Source organism: Numida meleagris, chromosome 2, assembly GCF_002078875.1.
Source record: "Numida meleagris isolate 19003 breed g44 Domestic line chromosome 2, NumMel1.0, whole genome shotgun sequence".
NCBI classification, from domain to species: domain Eukaryota; kingdom Metazoa; phylum Chordata; class Aves; order Galliformes; family Numididae; genus Numida; species Numida meleagris.
The window spans coordinates 96,386,943-96,409,184 of NC_034410.1; the positions used below are offsets into that span (position 1 = coordinate 96,386,943).

The 22,242-nt window shown below is 37.6% G+C and overlaps 1 protein-coding gene across 1 annotated transcript in view; it reads left to right on the forward strand.

Moving 5' to 3' along the window:
- Positions 1 to 22,242, forward strand: part of PIEZO2 (piezo type mechanosensitive ion channel component 2) — a 296,323-nt gene that overhangs the window by 117,500 nt on the left and 156,581 nt on the right. Inside the window, exon 4 of the mRNA XM_021388274.1 lies at positions 18,224 to 18,266. Within this exon, the coding sequence (XP_021243949.1) occupies positions 18,224 to 18,266 (43 nt within the window). The remainder of the gene's footprint in view (positions 1 to 18,223; positions 18,267 to 22,242) is intronic.

Consider the following 22,242-nt stretch of genomic DNA (forward strand, 5'->3'; position numbering starts at 1 on the left):
TCTCTCAACAGCCTTTCTACAAATTAGATTGCACAACGCTTATGCTACATGAATTTTAAAATTATTTTGGTAACTTTTCATGCTCTGGCTGAATGTTGTCAAAATTTGCTCATATGTGACTTAAAAAAAAAAGAAGAAGAAGAAAAAAAAAGATCTGAACAAAGATTTTCACAGAAATACCCATCAACATAAAGAAAAACAGGAATACTGATACAACTCCACAGACATCTGGAAAAAGTCAAAGATGGGCTCCTACATCTATCCTATGTCATTCTGGATAACAATAAGAAAATGATATCTCATTTCCTCCTCTTCATAGCTCTCAGTTGTTCCAGTCGCTTTTTTGCTTTTTTTTTTTAAGCTGTAGCAAAGAATGAAAGGCTATAAAACAGCAGCTGCAGGAGTTGAAAATATACGTTGTATTGCATTGGTGAGTGATGTATTTAATCAAAAGGTGAAAATTAACATCTGTGTTTTGGTATGTTGTTTTCTCAGAGAAAAGAATAAAATCTTACTTTTTAGATAGGTTCATGGGAGCTCCTGATTTCAAAGATTTCTCAAAAGTTTGTTAAATTATTAGTTCTGTTATTTTGGAAAATAAAAATAAATCTTTAGCAATATGAAATTTGATTGTTTTTATTCCTTTGTACAGAAGTTATACTCTGTTCTATAGTAATGCAGTTATTGAAACAGTAAATATCAGATTTATGTGCCTTTGTGCCAGGTCTCCTCAGGTTTGCAAGCAGGGTACTGATTTTGTAGATAGGAAAAAAAATTAAAAAATAAAACAATCCACAGATTAAAGAAAATGGGGAAATACTTCTCACTTGATCTGCTTCCTTTCATTCAGTGCCTTTGACAGGTCACACAGTAACTGCATTCATTTCTGCTAAGCCAACTCAGGCCAATCAATGAAATCTTGAGCTAAAGAGTCACTGTCATGTTCTGTTCTCTTCTCTGAGTTAGGGCCACTGCCAAAGTCATCCAGTGTTTATAGATGGTTTTTCGGTTTATGTTGCTGTCATTGTTTGTGGTACAAATAGCTACTTTCACCCTGGAGGCATATCTTTTTCTGGATGTGTTTAATTCTGAGGTAATATCCTCTGTATTTGGGTCAGTACTCACAAAGTTTTATATAATTTTTCAATTCACTATTAATACTAATAAAACCCAACCCCCTCGCATATGGGGTGCAGAATACACTGCAAAGCAAGCTGTTATATTATCCCAAAAGATTTATGAGCTGCAAAATTTGAGTTTGGAGAGGGTAGTATAGACTTTGGCAATTTCCAAATGCTGATGCTACATCCTTTCAGATGTAAATCAAACCCATCAGGAGCACTCTGCTCCTTAGGTACCTCATACTAAAATGTTTTTGTTCATCACTCCTTTCTCAGTTGGAGGTTGTATATGAAAGATGTTAAAATGAAATAAATAATATATCCCTATGAAGATGATTAGTGTATGTTGGAACTCAGAAGTGGTAGAAAAGTTGGGTAATATTTCAGTATAAATAACAATGTGAGTAGATTTTTTTTTTTTTGGAAATTCTTAGTCCAGGATGTGGATAGTTAGGTCATAATCTCCCTGGATGTTTCCCAGTGTTTGGGTAGGCTGTGAGTGATGATCTCTATTACTGGAAATCATGTGCTTCTTCATGCAGAGTAGAGTCAAAATAATGGGGGATTTGACATCGACAGCTCTAATGTATGTTTTCATACATTCATGTACATTTCATATGTTTGCACACATTCATCTATTTCACCTGCTTATTCATTTCAATTGCTGTGGCAATATCTCATTTGATGCTCCTGTTTGAACCATTGTTAAATGTTTTGCATGCTACAAATATCTTACATTAGAAGCATTTATGTGTCTTCATCTATGCCCTGTGCTATCTGGGGAGAATTCTGTGGCTGATCTCTCTCTTCCCTCTTCTATTGCTCTCTCCGGAAGTAGATGTTGCTTTCCTGTTTAAAAATTGGCATTCAGGCAAGACATATTGATTTGTAGTTATTGTCCTTGGAGTCTGTGACGACTCAGCCTGCTTGCTACCAGCTTTTTTCTGATAGTTCCAGAAACTGTATGGAAGTTCTCAATTACCGTGTCCTCTGCAGAAAGGCAAAGATGAGGATGAAACATAGAAACACTTTTGAAGCTCTTACTAGAAGCTTTGGCTGACAACTAAGATGAAGTTCAGTATATATCAAAAACAAAGGTCTGAGATCCACTTAAATAACATCGGTGAGGACCAGGATCAGGCGTGATCCTTCCTCTTATGTCATTACCCCCAGGACATAATAAATTAGACTGAATGTTGTTATAGGACATCATCATTACTGTGCAGATACCTCCAGGTGACCAAAGAAGAAGGTATTTAATTCAGGACTGGTGAGGCCATGGAGAGTTTGTATTCTTTGGTGCATAAGACTGACCAGTTGCTGGGACAAGATTTTCAAGTATCCATGCACAGATACATCTTTTTCGTCTTATGTTTGACCAATCAGCACATCTTGCCTGCCAGAATTTGGGAGGAAAGTTTTCTGCATGTAAGTATCCTTCAGCATAACAAAATTAATGAACCAGTAACCCACTTTCTAGTGTTTTTTACCATAGTACTTATATTGGTGTTTGCAGGATGATCAGTAATAGTGGGAGCTGCCTCAGGGCTCTTCATGCAGACCTCCTCTTCAGTCTGTCACGTCTAGTGAGACTCTTGTGTTGAAAAGCATCAGTGGGGAGGTCCCTCTGGCTTCTTTCTTCACAGTTCACCCACTAATAGCTGTCAGCGTGCCAGAAACGATACCTGACCCCATGAGGTGCTCATCCCTGCACATCAGACCCAGTAGTTGTTTCTCCAGGGTCAGTTTCCCATCTCTCAGTCAGGTCACTGTTTGGCCTTTCTCAGGCCAATTTTGGTTTTTATCAGATACAAACTTTACTGCAAGAGTATGTTCTCATTTGTGTTCTGTCACAGTAGGACAGTGCAGTGACAAGTGTACCAGGATGTACAGTGTACAGTAGGATCCAATGGTTCAGCAGCCTGAATATGCAGAAACCAGGCTATGGTTTCTTTTTTTATCTGTAAAAATCAGTTCCTTTTGTATTAAATTGTACCATTATTACTTCTTGTCATCTAATGTGATTTTCTTAATGGGCCAATTGCTTTATCCATATACCAAGCATAAATTATTTTCCACTGAAATGTCATTCACTGGATGCATCTATATTCAGTTAGTTCAACGTATCTTTACATACTGTATTTGTATTTCTTCTGCAGTTGATTTCCTCATACAGTTCCACACGTATCATTTGTAGACCTCCATGCTCCTCTGGCTACAGACATCTGACTTGTTACAATAATTGGATGCTTTTTTTTTTGTTACAATAATTGGATGCTGTTTTTCTGTCCTGATAGTCTCTGCTTGGCTTGCATTTCTAAACATGCTTCCTGAGGTTGGTAGGAGATTTCTCAACATTAGCCCTTGTTGCAGATGTGCAACTGCTATTGCTAACCTGCTTTTCACATAAAAAAACAGGTGTTTGCGTGGCCTCTCTCTGTTGTCACTGAAAAAATCTCTTGAAAATGTAAATAGCTGTTTTAATATTAAATTGATTCTCATAATCCTGATATTGCTACTTGGCAAACCCACTTTTTTTTCAGGCATGCATGCCAGCAGCTCACTCCAGAAGATGTCAGGATAACATTTCCAGCAGCCAGGAGGTCTGTTACATTTTGGGCACACACAAGGTTCCATGTATCAAGGTTCAAGGCTCCTGGGAATCATAAAGTGTTGTAAAACAATTTCTCTTTTTCAGTGTCTTCCAATACTAACAGTGACAATTGGATGGCAGCAGGGAGAGATGTGATATACACTAATTCATAAATTGTTGCCTGTTGTTTTTCTCTCCCCTTGTGGGATTTGCATTCAAGCAGAGGACATCTTCCTGGGCATAGCCAACACCCAACATCTTATTTTTCTGTCAGGCCAGTTTTGAAGAGAAAAGAACGAGGAAAAGCATTTGAGAAATGTAGGAAATATTTGGGTCTGATAGAAAAGGAGGCAGAAACTCTCTGTGACCTGAGAGCTGGTTGAAGAGAATCTTCCAGCTGAGGAAAGAGAGGAAGCTGCAGAGCCCTGTTCCTGAACATGTGATTCATTACTGCACCCCAGCTCAATATAAACCAGACCCTCCTTTTCTCCTAGCTTTTTCTAATGCATTGTATCTTAACGATTTTCTCAGCCTTTGTGTCCTGTCTTGGACTGCAAATGTTTCAAGGCAAGTGCTGTCTTTGCATTTCTGTATTTTTACAGCCCCCAGCCCAGCTGGTTCCCACTGTTGCCTGGCTCTTAGACATTGCTGATGCTGGCAAATCCATAAGAAAAGATATCTCCTTTGAACTTGTAGAAGTGTTTAGGAGAATTGGGTTCCTGGCACAGGAATGCATAAAATGCAAGATATCTTAAGTCATTTAGATCCCTGAAGAATCTGTGCATAAATAAAAATACAAAACTTGTTTCATTATTTATCTTTGATGTGTGTGTTGGAAATATAAAAAATGCCCCTTAATTTTCCTCTTATTCATTTATTTCTACTCTATGTCCTGTAAAATTGAATATTTGAGTCAGATCACCTTCTGACAAGTTTTCCTTTTTACTCTTCGGCATACAGTGTAATAGAAAGTTTTGATCGCCTTTCAAAGTTTGGAGCTCATTCAGCGTGTCTGCCCATACTACCCTCATCACTCCATGAACACTGCTGAAGAGCAGCTTCACAGCAGAAAAATCCCTGAATTATTTAATAGGCTTTCTAAAAATCTTCTTTGTCAGTCCTTCTTCTCATTGCTAACAGCGTGTTAGTAAGAGTTGGGGCTGTCTAGCATTGTTTGTACTTCATGTCAGAAAACCTGTCTAACAAAAGTTGCTCATTCTTCTGTGGTTTTTCTCTCTTCAGATAAGTTTGTAATGCTAGGTGTTATTTTTGACAGTGTGCTCACCCTGGTGTAGAGAAGAACTATTAGTTATTCCCGCTAGAGGTCTGGTCCCTGGAGCTGAATCCCTTCAGCTGGCCTGTTGTAGTTGTTCTCATTTTGCAGTTCACACCCTCAACCTTCAACTTTTTGGGAATGCGGGCCAGCTGCTGCACCTGTACAAATCCCACGGTGTGCTACACTTTCAGGATCGGTGCCATAATGCAGGGGAGCCATATTCAGCAGGGTCACATTAGCATTAGGAGTTAAGATATGATTTGTCCCACTGGTTTTGGCATGACTCATGTTCAGTAGATAATTAGAACCTCATGCCAAACTTTCACTACTTACGTTCTAAAATGAAGCAGTAATTTGTTTTATATGTATTACCTATAATTACTTACCAGGATTGACAAATGTATTACTAATTCAGCAATTACTTTGTTATGAGGCACTAATAGGAAAAAATTTACTTAAAGTCTAAAATCTCTCCCCAAATTAATCCTTAATTTTAATTTGAGCAGATATTAAAGCTAGAAATTGCTCTAAAATTTCGAGTAACGCATAACTAATACCATATGAGAAAGTAAGTGGGATTAATAATGAATAACCTGCGGGGCTTCTACTTTATTTTATTTTTTGTATATAAGTAGTTTTGAAGTGGTTATTTTTTATTATTTCTTTAGCTTGAGTGGTCAGTCTTTAACTCTTGAGACAGAAGCAATACTTGAACAGTTTGAGGTGGAAAACAGGAATATAGAAAATAGACAATGTGTCATAGAACCATAGAATGGCTTGAGTTGGAGGAGACGTCAAAGATCATCTAGTTCTAACTCCATATATACATCCTATGTATGTCTCCCTGTAGATCCAGCATTAATAGAGTGATGTGTTTCTTGTGGGAGTCATTTGATGTTTGCAGATTGTTCTCAGGGTTTCCCAGTGTTTTTCCTCTTAAAATTTGGCCTTATTTGCCTGGAGGCTTTTGGTTCTTCTGTGTTTTTGACATGAAAAGTGCTTCAAGACAGTAACGTGAAGACTCCACATTTTCCCTTTCACCATGCATCTAAAATATTGGGTTTGGGCTGAGTAACACTGGTGGAGGAGGAAAAGGATGAGTGCCATTCAGATGTCCAAAAGCAAGCAGTGATGTTTTTTGCTTTTTGATACCTTTTCTGGTATACATAGTGGACAGCAAAAATGGCATTTTAAAAAATTTACTGGAAAACAGAAATTTTTCACAGAGGCCTCCAAATAACCATTGAGTAGTAATGGCTTTTGGTCACAGCTTTTTTAGTCTAGATTATAGGGGAAAAAAAGCTTTATTATAATGATTTTTTCTTGAGCTGTACACCAATATTGATTAGTTCGATTCATAAAAATGAATTAAATTATTGTAAAATTGACACTTTTTTATTTTTTTTTTAAATCTGTGCAGATTTTGGAAAGTTGGCCCATGTCAGAGGACATATTTCTGAATCCTCTGAAGGGATCATACATTCCAGATCTACTTTACTCTATGTGGTTCCTCAGATTTCAGTTTTCTAAGTACTTGGCCTGCTGATGCAATTTTGTGTTCCCTCAATGAGGATACTGATGTTAACCATGTCTGTGGGAGTAGTTTCCATGTTTGATTTACACTGCAACAGTGGACAGCGCTTAGACTGTTTGTATAAAAGCTGATGCTCAGATATATCCTGGGCTGACTGTACCCAGCCAAGGCCTTTGCTGAAGTACCGTAAATCTCATCAGTTCTGTACTGCATAGAAACATGGTTCAAGAAATGTTTAGATGTTGTGTTGAGAGACATGGTTTAGTGGAGTTATTGGTGGCAGGCAGATGGTTGGACTGGATGATCTTGTAGGTCTTTTCCAACCTAGCTAATTCTATGATTCTGTGGGTCCACTTTCAGAGTAGCATATCTATAGTAAACCTTTAAACAAGATTCACTGAGATGTGCCTTGTTTAATGAGTGCAAGTGAAGCTAAGAAGATTAATAAAAGATAGTCAATAATTTATCCAGGGGTCCTGATTCCTTCTTCTGTCTCGCTGTGCTTAATTATTAACCTGTGGAGCCCTCTGCCTTTTTCTATAGAACTGTTTTCTTCCATAAGCAGTCAATTAGGTCTCATTTTGCCCTTCTGTCACCTGCAGGTGTAGTGATGATGTCAAACATATAAAAACTTCAGGAAATCTACAGTAGAAAATATTTTTAAAGCAGGATGAAGTAATACTGAAAGCCCCAGTGTGTTTTTATTACTTTACATTGACTGACTTTAAAAAAAAAATGTACCAAAGTGTTGATATGAAATAGAAACACGACTAAATGAGATACAAAGAATTTTTTATTTCTGAACCTAAATCTCTTGTCCAGAATAGTAGTTAGGAGTGCTGTACAGGTTTTGGACTGAGAGTTGAATATTTTTTCTCATACAAAGTGTCTTATTTAAAAAGTCACTCTAGATAAAATATGATTAAATTAATTTTAGTTTAGTGATAGACGGCAGGATGAGACATTTACATATATTTCCTATATAAATCAGCTTTTTCTTATATATGAATACTTCTTTGTTAGAAACTGATCCCTTTCATGCATTTCAGCCTGTTTTCCTACTAAATATATTCTTCTCTCCTCCGCCTCTTCTCTTTCATCCTGTAGTGGGTACAGTGTCCCTAACTGCTGTGAATAGTTCCCATTTGCAACTACATAAAATATAGTTAATGTGTTCCAGATGGCAAAGATGAGAAGTTCTGACAGGCTTTATGCCTTGCTGAAAATGTTGCCAAGATGCTCTGGTTTGTATGTTTGGCATAAATAGGTGTTTTTTTTTTTTTTTTTTAAATTGATACTGAGAAATGTTTGGGATGAGAGAAATGGTTTCAGAAATTGGGCCAATAACCTTCATGCAAGTCATAGATCTTAAACTATAGCATTTTTGGAGCACAGCAATCCATATCTAATATACCCATGAAGATATTTTATAAACCACTTTAGCAGAATTGATTGCACCTGTGCTCCATCACCTGAATATCCCACTGTGGGACCTTCCAGTTCTTCACATCTGCTTGGACCAGGAAAATAAGCCAGTTGGCACTAGTTTTGAAACACTGCTGTTGTTGGCCATGTATATTTGAGGGGGAGTGAACAGTACAGCATGCTCTTTGTCCCTTCTCTATTAGACCTGATAAAAAGTTGCTTCCAAAGGCAACCATATCGTGCATAAATAAACAAAATATTCAATTTGAAAATGCACTTGAGAGTCACACGTCTCAATTGCCCGTGTTTTCTGAAACATAAAAATCCCCACTGAGTGGGAAATTATTACCATTCATCATCCTCTTCAGTATTTACTAAAACGGTACGACTCTCTTAATGCCTTTATGAAGCCTGTAATTAAAATGTGTCCTGGTGAGGCTAAGTAATCACACTTTAAGTAAGTGTGAGAGTACTCTTGTCATCTGTTAGTTCATAAGAATGGCGTGCATCTCAATTCTTTTGCTGATTTTACGTGGAAAGGATTAGATATAGCCAAACAAAGTAGGAGTAATTTCTAATACTCCTTATTAAGCGTGTAACTACAGAAAGATCAAACTATTCATAAACTACTTGAAGCATTCAAGGCAGAAAGCACAGACTGCTTTTAGAAATTAACGTGATTAGGCAACCCGGTGATTTCTTTAATTTGTTGGTAGTGCTCATGCTATTTGTGGCATCCTAATGAAAACTAATTAAGTGTTGGGAAATTATCTGCTAATACACTGGATGTATTAGTCTATTACAGACCAAACTGAATGCAATTGCATAGTGTTGCTTCCCAGTGAAATCTTTCTAGGCATCTCTGTTGGATGATCTTGATTATTTTACTGGGCATGAGCAGAGAAGAGGTGAGTGATGCTCACCTGGGATTGGGGCAGCAAAATCCAGGTGTTCCAGGTATGCAGAGGAAGAAATTGCAGGAGGCACAGCTGAGGTGTTGGATTCTCTGAGGCAAATGTTATCAAAATGAATCTGGCTGTTTCATACTAGTGCCCAAAGAAACTCTTCTTCCAGATCCAGCTTTCTCTTATGAAGAGATCTTAGGGAGTGGGTCAGATTTCATGCCCCAAATGTCTTGCTGCTTTGGGCAGCCACTGAGGCCTTCACTTACTGACACAAACAATAAGAGAGTCTTCTGTAAGAAGGCATTGGGCTGAGGGTGTACACATCTCAAGCCAGTTTTCTGAGCTTTATTCTGGATATCGTTCTTCCCATGTCACTTCAGCTCTTTGTATCTACTGTAATTTTAGCCGCTGAAACTGTTTTTTGGAAGATTTTTTTTTAATTAATAATTTGATGATAGGAAGTTCCTCAGTCCTACCAGTGTGCTGCTGCGTTCATCACACAGTACACGCATTCTTCTGCAAGCAAACATGCATGAAATTGTTCCTTATTATCTTTAGAAAAAAAAATATACTCTAAAAAGCAATTTCAGAGAAAAGGCATGCATGACAAAATGTTAGTGGAGTCAAAGACGCTACCGCTAGAATGCCAATTCTCTGTCTTTTTAATGTTACTCCTATTTCTGTGCACTATTTCCTGGTTTCTGATGCTTATTTCTCTTCCCCATAATTTCTTGTGTATGGATGTGCTATTGAAGACATACTTTTTATATTTTCTTTCCCTTCCTCTATGATTATGTTGCAGAATTTGGAAAGAGCCAACTCCTCCTTCTTCTGATGAGACAAAAAGAGAAAATGAGACAATGAAATGTAAATTCCTTGGGCTGGCACACTACACACATTCATCACTGCAGGAAACTAGGTCGACATTATAATTCATAACAGTATATTATGTTACAATAAAACTAAGCAGAGGGTAGCTCTATAAATTGGAAGCATGCCCGTCAATTACGCTCTGAAGTGAAAACCTTGCCTCTAAGATACTATTTAGCAGACAGAGCACTGTTGGTTGGGGTGAGAGAGAATTTCTCTGCCAACAAAAATGGAGACAAATCTCATTTTCTCCAGGTTTATGAAAAATAAAACTTACTATAGGTTTTCTTTAAGTTCTTTTGCTTTGACTTTGAAAATCAAAGAAAAGCTGGTCTTCCATTTTTGAAAAAAGGCCCATTTAGTTATTATTTGGCCTCCTTTCCAAAGATCTGGAGCGTAACTTTGATGGTCTTAAACCCTCTGAGCTGAGGTTGACATCTCCCACGGCAATGGCAGAAAATCTCGTCTGCCTTTGAGACTACTCCTCTGAGCCCTGAAGCATCTATCTGCTACAAAAATAAGAGATTGGTTATATGTGTGCTACCTGATTCTTTTCTGCCTTACTCCTGCAAGGTGAGTTTGTGCTGGTGAACTGCCGAGTTCTGCTTTGCACAGTGTGCAAAATCATTATGGCAGCAATGGGCTGGCAGATGGACTAGATGATCTTGGTGGTCTTTTCCAACCTTAATGATTCTGTGACTTTTTTTTTTTTTCCAGTGGTTTACACTCTTATGAGGAAGGGGATCAGGCCTACTTAAAAAAAGTTAAAGCTACCAGAATGAATTCTGGTTTTATGTATTCTTGCAAATTTGGTTTAGAAAAATATTAGAGCACTGACCGTTAGAGCAAACAAATGGATAAATGATAGATTAGTTTAAACAAACAAACAAAAACCATTCTATTTACTGTTTATCTCGTTTCATCTGAAGCAATTTCCCCAAAGATTTTGTAGTGCTGTGGGTTTTGCTGCCTTGTTCAGGAAACCAATTTGAAATTAAATGAAGTTAAAATAAGAGTGGTTTTAAATGTGTGTCTTGCAAGAGAAGATTGCATGTAAGTGGTTTTGATTTCACATATCTAAACAAACAGAAGAAGTCATTATTGGTATGAAAAAAACCTCTGTAATCCTTGTGAAAAAGTTTTAAAAAAATGTCAAGGCATTTATCCAACTTCAATAGAAGTTATTAACTGGAGGTCTTTTAAACAGGTCTGATATAGAAGAGCAAACATGCTCTTACAGCTTTCCTTTTTTGCTTGTTATTATTTCTTCCTCTACTGTTTAATTACCAAGTCATCTTTGCATATAAAATATAGTGTGTGCTTCTTATGTAAAACACATAAGCTTCACATTTAAAGCAAGCTTTTCCCCGTATATTTAATGAATAAAGGAAACTTTTGCTTTCTCTGCTCCCATTTTCTTGAAATGATTATCCACAGAACACTGCCCCTGTTTTGTCTGATCAGTAGTATATGAATGGGGTAGAAACAATAACTACAGTTTACGTTACTGACAAAGAGGATTTTTGTTACTAATCTTTATTCCTGTTTGATTCCATTTCAGCCAAACTCTCAAAATCCACAAATTTGATGCAAATCTTTCCAGCTATTTCTATAGGCTCAGAGGCACTGGTCTTACCCTCACCCAGAGTGAGCTGGATCTGTCCCTGACTCCATTTGGCACAGTCTGACCAGCAAGGTGCTGGATCCCATATATCCCAGGGATTGTTTCATATCCGGTCACCTACCTTAAGTTAACTCATTGATTTTAATAACAGTCTTCCCCGTGATCCCCAATTTTGGTGCTAATGAGGATCAAAATTGAGAATAGGGATTAGGCGTATGGAACAACTGCTTTTACGATCCCCATTTACCTCTGGGACCTTTGCTGATCCTTCTGGGCTCCCATTGTTCCAGGAAGCTGCAGACTGGAAGACAAGAATGCCAGATACAGCCATTAACTGCTTGACCATAGCTGTTGTCTTTTTAATATTCATTTTGAAGCAATAGGCAACTCCATGCATGTGCACAAGCATGCTGTCAATTCTACTGCACTTTGCTTTGTGTTCCTAATCTGCTCAGTTTTTATTAGTAATAGTTCCCGCTCATTAAAATTTCCTTAGGGGACAGCTAGTGGTTTTGATGATTGTTATTTTTCCAGTTAACATCAAGTGAGTCAAGAATTATTTTTCAATAGGAATGCCATTTTTGTATCTCATGATAATAATTTGATATTCACCTCACAGGAGCAAATGCACAGTAAATCTTTCCCATAACATTATCATGTAGGGATTGAATTTGTACACTTTATTCAGACAAAAATCTGTTGAAAGCTAGTATGAGTAAAGGCTTGCAATGCCTGGTCTTTGCTCTTAACATGACCTCTTGCTTGGTGTGTATTCAGTAATCATTTTCATTGCGTAGCCAGCATTCTAGACCATTGGCCCTCCACTTTCACTTTGCTGGTGATTTTAGTCTCTACAGCACACCACAACAGACAAGATTTTTTTCTTATTCCTTCTCCTGGAGTTGTTCTAAAAATGAAATATTCTGTCCTTTTTGCTTCCAAAAACTGACACCCTGGGTTCTGTGGGAAGTGTGACCGCATGGGGCATCCAAGAGAGTCCTCCATGTTGTGTCAGGCCAGAAGAAAAGTTTCTCCTCCCTGCAGCAGATGGGACACCAACCAGAAAGCAATCCTAAGGGTATACCTTGACCTGCCCCTTCCTTCCCCTAGGTGACTGTGACTGGAAGGCCCTTCTGGGGGCATACTGGGACTAGGAGTGGTGGTGTGACTCCATCTGCATTAGTGAGCTCTGTGTGGTAGGAGTGGAGCACTTAGCGCAGTGGCTCTGATTGCCATGCCACATGTGTGCCGAGTGGGGTTTATGGTGGATTAACTCTGGTCTGGTCATGCCAGCTGAATTCCCATTAAACACTGAAAAACAGTGTTTATGTCCTTGAGGAGTGGTTTAATTTCATGTAAAAGGAATCTTGTCATGCAAACCAGAGTATGCTAAGTGGAGATGGCCAGGAGATTTGCTCTAGAAATGCTTTCCTAATCTCAATTAAAACACTAGCATAGATACAGAAGAGTAGTAACATGCCATATTAAAAGACGTCACCTTAAAAGAATGTTGTATTATTATCCCAGATTATATACTGTGATGGATACCAGAATGAAGAGTGCAGGATGCAGCCTTCGTAGTTCCAATCAAAGGAAGAGGAAGTGTACGAGAGATTTGTTTCTTAAAATAGGGAGATAGTTGCTAAGTGTTAAGGTAGCATTGTCTGATACCAGTTCAAGAGAGAAAAGGTCATATTTTTAAGAGGTACAGTGCATATAACATCTAGCTATTGGATAGCTAATGTACAGATAGGCGCTCATAATGTCTCTGTGGTACTGTGGAGAAACTAAGAAGTTTCTTCCCACACACATTTCTGAATTCAAAACTGCTGGTCTGTTTCATAATAGCAGAGGTTCCATATTGATTAAAAAAAAAAAAAAAGCTTATTTGGGAAGATATAATCTAAAACATTTCTGAGAGAAGACAGAAGTTTGCCAACTGGAGCAAGCAACTGCAAAGATGGTTAATAGTACATGAAGTTGGTGAAAAGTATATGTTCCAAACATGTCAGTTTTTATCAGCTGCAGTTATGTGTTTTTCAGCTAGTTAGCGGTACAGGTCTGTAAGTAATAAGGTGATGAAGGAGAAGATACAGCAGAACAGCATTGCCCAGTCCACGGAAAAGAAATTGAAATACTTCAAATGGTTTAAATGGTACAAGTGTCTAGCAAAAGAAAGATCTGGCAGGACAAAGCAGTCTGCTCTTCCAGTTTGTTGAGGCATTTTAGGTGTGGATTCAGTTACTGGGTTCCTGACTAGTCTGATTGGCCTGTCCTTTGCGAACATGTATGCTGTTCACTGCTAAGTTTTTTGAGGAAGAGTTGAGGGTGAAGCCTGCAGCATAAAGGTTGTTTCTTTCTGTTTCTGAAATATTCTGTATCACTGTTTTGTATCTCTTGGATATGCAAAACGTTTTTTTTGTTTGCTTCTGATTTGGAGACTAAATGTCCCAGTAAGTCTCCCAGGCTTTAGATCAAAATTCTGAAATTGGTAGGAATATTCTAAACTGTACAAAATCAATGCTCTGAAACTCTTCCTTTACAATGTGAGAAAAAAAGACCAATGCAGTTACTGCTCCAAGAACACCTACCCATTTCTAACATACCAGAGCAGGGTTACATGGGTCCCACCTGCACATAACTCATGAGATAAGTGTGACTGTGCTATGTCTGGTACCTTGGTAGTTTCTTCAGAGAGCCTGTGTAACTCTGATACTCACTCGATGGACAGGCTCCTAGAAACCTATGCTATTCTTTGTTTTACCTTGGAGTTAATGTAATTTACTGATATTTTGTTCATCTATTTCAGTCCTTGTAGGTCTTCACACTACTCTGATTTCTTGAATTCTGACAGGCTCACTTAATGCTTATTGAAAAATGTCAGATGGTGTTTTTTTGGTTCAGTTAGGTTGTATGGTTCTTATGTCAGATAATAGTGAGAAAATAATGCAAGAATTAATTTCATTTTTTCTTTATACTCTACTACTCTGGTGAAGTGAGAAGGTTGTGGAGTGGCAGCTAATCATTGCACACAGTCAGATCCGTAGGGACTTTCGTATCATACCTGCATGGGTATGGAATAGGAGGCATGCCAGCTTTATCCAGGAGCAGCTACAGACCTCTGCTGTGCAAGCACATACAGCATGAGTTGGCTCTGAGAGAATAGTTGTGCCACCGCCATCAATATTTGAAAATCACTTATCTACCATATTACACCATGCTTTTGGTAAGCCTACTATTGCACTTACAAGCTAGGCAACTTCATGATTTGCAAAGACGAGTAACCTAGCAGTGGATTATGAGTCCTCTCATTTGATTCATAAGGTAGTTTTAACCAAATCAAACAAACTCCCATGTAAATGAAAGTCTACCTGTAAAAGAAGACAACTTTCCATTTCATAAAGGTATCTTTCATTTTATCTTATTAAATCTCATATTCTTATATGCTCATTCTAGAATTTCATTGAGTTCATATGTGAGCATGGTGTGCATTTTACCGTTGTTCCTATTAAATGTGAGCAGTAATTCCTGAAGTACATTATACTTCATCTTTTTGAAGAGTTTTGAAGCTAGTGCTGTTAATGTGAAACAGAATCTTTGGAACAGATGGGAATGGTCAGGCACTCCAGAGCAAATATTTGGAACAAAAGCTTAATTACATGGATACCAAATTAAGATATTCTTATAAACAGTTTTGGTATTTTTGTCATGGTGGTAAAAAACAGAAAGCAAAGAGAAGCCAAATTAGCTTAGCAACCAAAGTGTAGCAGTGGTCTGATGCAGAAAGTTGACAGGTGAATGTTTTCCACATTCCCAGCAGAGAAAGACTGAACTGAATAGCCAAAATCCGATTGATTTCTTTGGGAGCAGGATCAAGTCTTTAATTCGTGAAAACCTCCCGTTTTGATTTTAATGAGAGTTACGTGACTTAAATCTTGTTTAATGTTTTGGAAGCACTGGGAAAGGTTTAAATCAAATAAGTTTTCTAGGCTTTTAGTAGCATTATTCTTCTTAGTGCTGCTGTTACCTCAAGGTATTTACTTTTGGCTGTTAGTGCAGTATAGAAGTTGATACTATTGAGAATGAAGCTGGCAAATCTTAAAACAGAATGTTTAGATCATAAACATTTTAAAATAGGACTCCATAAAAAAGATGTATATTTTTTTAATATGAAATGTTAGTTGTGTTCTTGGCAGGCTTTGCCTCAGAGGAGCCACATGCAATTCAAAGAGCGTTCTGCTAACCAGCTGCAGCCAAAAGATGATTTCAAACCAGTGGAGACCCAATTCCCTTTTCTCTTTTGCTTTTTTTTTTCTCTCTCTCTCTTCTCTAGGACGCTCTATATATCATGCAACTGAAGTGCAGCCAACCATGGAGTGAAAAATTCATATAACTAGTATACAAAACAGTGGAAAGAATAGAAACACTGACTAAAGACACTACTGCCAGTACTAGTCTGTACTTTAAGAAGTACTGTTGAAATTTCTTTTCTTCAACAGTCTTCAAATCTTCAAACTTCAAAAACTGTTGAAGAGTTGATTGAACAGCCAGCAGGAGTGCACAAACTACAGGGAGAATTGTTTGCATCTGCCCTGCACTTACCGGTGGAGCGAGTGGTGCAGTCAACTTCTTAGCAGTGATGATGCACCAGTGCTCCATGACACCGGATATACTCTAGAGTGTGCAAGAGATGATGAGGTTGGAGAATGATCTGTAACAGGAGATGTTAATAGAGTGGACCTTTGTGTATCTCAGTGAAATCTTGATAGTTTATTGTAGTATATGATTTTTTTTGTTTTCATATTTTGAATGAATGCGTGAAGTTTGCTTTCCTGATCTTAAAGGTGTGTTTAGAGGACTTCTTTGCACAAAATATGAGCATAGTGTTGGTGAAAAGTGGCTTGGGTGGCTGTGCAGGCAGAAGTCTTGCCTCACCTCAACCACATACAGCTGTCACAGTAGAAACTCCTGGTACTGATCAAACTGTATATGCTGTTCAGTTATTCTAGAACAGAATTTGACATATTTTTTTTTCCATAATGTGAAGGTAGAGCTTTCATCACCTCAGTTTTGGAGCCTTGTATCTCTGTGTACTCTGCTGGATATGGACCTGAAATCTGTGTTTGCTTGGGACTGAATGGGGACAATTAAATGTGTTTTTACATTAATCACTGGCTATAGTCATAACAGTTCTGAACAGAAAAGATCCATTGCCCTGAAATTTTCATTAGAAAAAATTGTTGGTTTTTTTTAGGGCCTTTCAATATTTTTAAGTTTTTACTTGCACAAACTGTGACAAGTACAGAGACAAATGCTGCATAAAATTGTACAGAAAAATGTATTGTTTCTTTAGAGATTTACCACAGTGTTCTTGGGCTAAGCTGAAAAGTTTAACTGAGGAGCATTAAAAAAGAACAGCACCAAAAACCAAACAATGTAAATCTTCTTAAAAGTTGACTCTTTAGATTATTATCTAGATCTGCAGTAAGTGTCCTGAATTCAAAGATGAAGAGTATCTGCTAGGTCCTATGCAAATATTTAACATGTTGCAGATCAGATAAATACTGCACTGCAAACATTAATTTCTGAGCTGATGCCTTTAACTGAATGGAAATATAACAGTGGTAGGAGAAACATCTCCAGAGTTTTTTTCTTACTGATAATATTATGTCTCATTTTTCCTGTAATAATCTGTGGTTTTGTTATAGCCTCTGTATGGGCACTGACTGCACAATGTGCATTTCATGCTGAAATTCTCTAGATTTCAAGTTGCTCCCTTCATGTCTTTCCTCTCTTTCTCAGTTCACTTGGGCAACATTGCTGCTTGTCTTTGACTTTCTCTGGTGCTACTGAATGTCAGTCCCAGCGAATCTGCTTGATCCTGATTTATGTTTATCTTTACGTAGCTGCTTCAGCAATAAGAGCTGTTGTCAATTCTCTGGTTTCAGTTTAAGTACGTACGATGAAGCATTCAAAAAGAACTGTAGCTGCTTTCATTGCATACAGGCCTGTTACATTTCCCACAGGAGTGTGAAAAGGCAGTGAGCAAACTATGACCCAGTTTTATGTCCTCCTATATATTTGCCTCGCTGTCCTGTACATCTTGAGATATTTATGCTCTTTGTAGGCTGTATGTATGATGACGCTGACAGAAAGCAAAAAACTACCAGGAGTCGAAAACTTATCTCCTACTGGCTATGGCTAAGGCAGGGGAACATTTTTTGAGAAAATTTGCGTAAAAATTGTGTTAACTGAATGAGAACTACTGAAGAAATTCTCTTAATGGATCCACCCAGTTGAATAGTTTGCAGGGCTGAGTCCTTGATCATTTTGAGAAAGAATGAGGGAGTCCCTTGCAGCCATTTTTTATGACTGTGGAGGGTTAAACAATAAAGCAGAAATACATCTTCATGCTTTTGCTGAAAAATAAAAGGGCTGGGTTTCAGAAGGAGCTGTAAAGCTTTCAGCAAGAGTCAGGCAAACGCTGCAGTAAAATGAAAAGCTGAAATGTGAAGAGTGCATGATGTGAGATGCCAGCTCAGGGCTTTCAGGAGTCATGCACAGATCCCGCTGCTCCGAGGAGAGGAGACCACCCCTGGAATCGCAGTGAACTGTAGCGGTCACCGGCTGCTTTGCAGTGTGAGGGAGTTATATAGGCTGACACCCCCCTCCGTAGTTATGTCATTCGGTGGTAGCCTCTCTTAACACGTCTTCACTTTGGGGAAAACAGATGTTATTTACAAGTACTTCTTTCGGGGTGAAAAAATCACCTTGCTATACGTATTTCAGCTGCACAATGGAAACAGGAGAGTAAGAGAGTTTGTACAGTAAAGGCTCTTTACTGAGGGTGTTTGTTTTTTCTCCTCTTTGTATAGGTTCCACATGGGAGAAAACATTACGGCAGATTGGTTTTGAAAGGTAAGCCCTGCATTTGTTTCATTAACAGTGCAAAAGAAAAGGAAGAAAAAGTGAATGGGGGAGTTTACAAGCTTATTTATTTTAGCTGATCGAATGTATCTGTGACCTCAAAATTAGAGAGGAAGTTATGCAGTATTACGCATATATATGTTCAGCTTCTTGTTTTTTGTCCTCTTCTGTTTCCCCAGCCTACAATCTGAAGCAGCTTATTCACCATATTAACTTGGCTCACTATATTTTTCTGCTGGTGACTATATAGTGTGTTAGTATTAAAAAAGGTGACACACTACTTGGGCAGAAGTCTTACTTATGAATGAAAATATTGCTCTCGCTCATATTATTCTTTCCGTGAAACTTCTTAACTGTGACATATTACTTGACAAAAGTAAATGAAGTTGAAAGAGGACCAAAGCTGGCAGAGAGCTATTTAGCATCAGAGGAAAATTCAGAATTCAGCATTCCTCAAGTGCAAGAACTTCTTGTAGCCAAACTTAACCACAAGGTCATCACACCAGAAACATATGTCTCTCTTGGAACTTAAACTAGGCCAAGCCCAGTAAAGAGTAATCTGGTGTTGAGGCTGAAACGCTCCATCTCTTATTTATTCTTTTACAAAAGGTAAGCAGAAAAGTCTGCTCCCACTCTGATGATGTTTTGTTGTTTTTCCTTAATGGAGTAGTTTGCAGTATACCAGTGTGCTTGGATCACTGTTGACTGGACAAGAAGGGATTTCTCTTCTCCATGTTACAGGAGTGCATATTGAAAATACTGCACATACTGCATCTCAGCAAAACCTACAGACAATTCAATCTTTTGAAATCAATAAATAGATATTTTAACCATATGAAACAGAAAATAACTGCTTTCTTGCTTACTTTCTCAGGAGGCGAAGGCAAACTGCCTTTTTTTTTTTCCTGACCTTTTGTTGCAATAAAAGATATGTTTTTGTTAAAAACAATACCAATGCTTAAGTGTGTTATCTCCTACCTGTAATTCAGAATATCAGATCTTGGTGAGAGTAAATGAAAAGTATTTTCTGTATCATACTTCTGTTGAAGAGTTCTGCTTAACTCACACATTAAAAAAAATAATCTAAATACTTGCCTTTCTCTGATCTCCACCTAAAAATCTGCACCTAGTGGGAAGAATTAAGGCTATCTCTAAACAGCTTCCAGGTCTTCAGAGACTTGTGGACTCAGAAAGGTGGCCACTCATCTCTCTAAAAGCACATCTGCTTGACCTTTCTGAAGAGACACTCATGACCTCGTATTTAGTAATTTTCTTTCCTTATAAGAACATTTTAAAAGCATATGTGCTACGTGAGTACACACAGGGTCTGCCTGGTTGAACATTGGTACATATTATTTCAGTTCTTCAAGGGAACTGTAGGAAGGCAAGTAATGTTTCCTTGTGACAAAGCTCTGTCTCATTGAAACTTAGCTTTCAACTGGCACTGATTTATCTTTGTAGCTTTAGAGTCTCTGGTTAGTTTAAAAGTAACAAAATATAGAACAATAGAAGCACTTTTCTTCCTTCGAATAATATGTGGAGGTAAAATTTGTTTCTTTTGTAAATCTCTTGAAACTAGTAGAATCATTTCTGTAAAGCCTTTGGCCAAACATTTTTAAAAAGCCAAAAAATTAGCCATTTTGTTGCCATATGTTTTTTACACAACTTGCAAATCCAAACTGATACAGAATATTTACTGTTTTGTAACTGTGTAAGAATGATCCCAAGAAAAGATCATGGTCATTTTCACTTCATGGGTCCCAAGCAGACAGAAAAATATTAAGAGTTTGATGAAATATATATATCTTCTACTGCCCCATAAGCTTAAAAATGACCCAGGTAGAAAGTTTCAGTCTTTCACAGTGCCAATATTTAATAAACCTGTGTGGTTTAATTATCAAAATTAATTTTCAAAGATTTCTGTCTCAAATTTTTAATGTCAGCAATTTTAGATTTTTTTTTTAATTAATGTAGCAAGTACAATGACACAAATTAATGTCCATTTTCTTCTAAACTCATATGCATATAGTGTAAGGCACCTGATTAATTGATTGAGAGGAAAACTGTGATTCTACTTTGGTACAGCATCAGGAGAAGGAGTGTGGTTCATAAGCACTTATGATTTAAGATGACAGAGTGCCCAATCAAGTATCAGGCAGAAACCCCTGAACTGTGACACTGTACTGGATGTTGTCTATTTAGAGATAGAGTGTTTTTAAAAGAAGAACAAAGTTTAATATTAATGAATATTACACACTATCTGTTACAAGGCTTAATATATTTGAGGGATTCTTTTTAATAGATTGTGCTTTTGTTTCAAGTTACATCCAATTCAGTTTCTTGATGAGCATTTCCATTAGGCATGTTACCATACCTTTCAGAAGGTGTAGTGGTAAAATATTGATACTTTCATTGTCATGTTCTTCTTTTAAGATTAAGAATTAGCATCTGCCACTACTGTTAGCCAGAATGGAAAAATGAAGAAGCTTTGAGGAAAGATAGAATAAATGGATACTTTGGGTCTTATGTTTGAAACTGCTGATGGAAAATGGTCAATTAATTTAAGCAGAGTTTAGAAGGAATTTTATTTGTGGTATACTGGGAAGAAATTTCCAACCTGTGAGGTGTTTCAAACAACAAGGAGAATTCATAATAGCTGTGCATGTCTAATGTAGGTACCACATGAAACATGGAGAAATCCTAATACACTACATTACAGGTGAGAAGCTTGCCTCAGAGGAGGCAAATATTTAGAAAAGGTTACTGTGCAGATTCCATGATTTCCATTCCAGTGTGAAAACAAGAAAGACTTTGAGCTGTCAGTTCTGCACCCTGAGAGACTGTCGGCTTAAAATTAGTTTAACTGAAGCAGCACATTAGCACAGATGGGGTGAAGATTTGAATAACTTAGGTAGATATAATCATAGAAGTAAAAGTGTTTTCATCTCAGCTTTATAGGTCTTTATAGCAGTGTTTGCTTAATATCATATTATACATGATTGCTTAAGATCAGTATTTCTCATGCTTAAGGGAATAGTTTCCAAAGTAAATGACAGGTTATGCTTTACTATATGTAATACTTGGATGCAGCACACTTAACTTAAGCAGAAATCCCAGATCTGCAGATCTCTCAAATGTGAGTGATTATTCTGAGAATGTATTACTGCATGTTTTCCTTAGTTTTATTCTCTTCACTAGGCATCCCCTTATAGCCAGAGGGAGTCAAGATAGTGGGCTAAATCTGTTAGATCTGATCCTGTGCAGCTGTTCTCATAACAACACTAAGAAAAGACGCAGCAGCAACACATTTTGCTATTTAAAAACATATCCTCTGTGAGCTGTTGACTTAGGCACACCTGAGTCAGCTGTGAAATATCCGTAGCATTTAAATGTGTTGTTTGAGCAAGGATATTGTTATTCCTGGAGGAAGTAAGAGTTTTAGATACACAAAAGGAAAGCCACTGAAAGTAATGTCTTTAGGAGGAATATGTCTTGCTCAAAAGATGGAGAAATCATACAAAATGTTCTTCTAAACAAGCTGCTTTAGGGTGGATTGATAGGCAGAAAGAGATGTGGACACTCAGTTTACATTGCAGGAAGCTCATCCTATATAATACACAAGTTATGTCATCACTGCTTTGTGGTTATGCGATGTTTATTCTGCATTAGTAGAGTGCTTACAGTGCTGTGGTCTTCATATCCTGAAAAACAGAGAGACATCAAGAGACCTGACAGATAGGCATTTATGCAAGCATTACTTGTGAGCTGAGTATGCTGCTTTTTCAGTGCAAGAGAAATTAAAAATGCTGTAGCTTGAGTAAAGTAGCCTTATATCCAGGAAATGACTGGAGTTAAGAGCTTTGCAATTAAACTGAGTGTACCTGGGCTTGATAGATTTAAATGAAGGTCATTTTGCTATTGATTGTTTTCTGAGACATTACAAATAAGCTGATTGTAACATACTGTA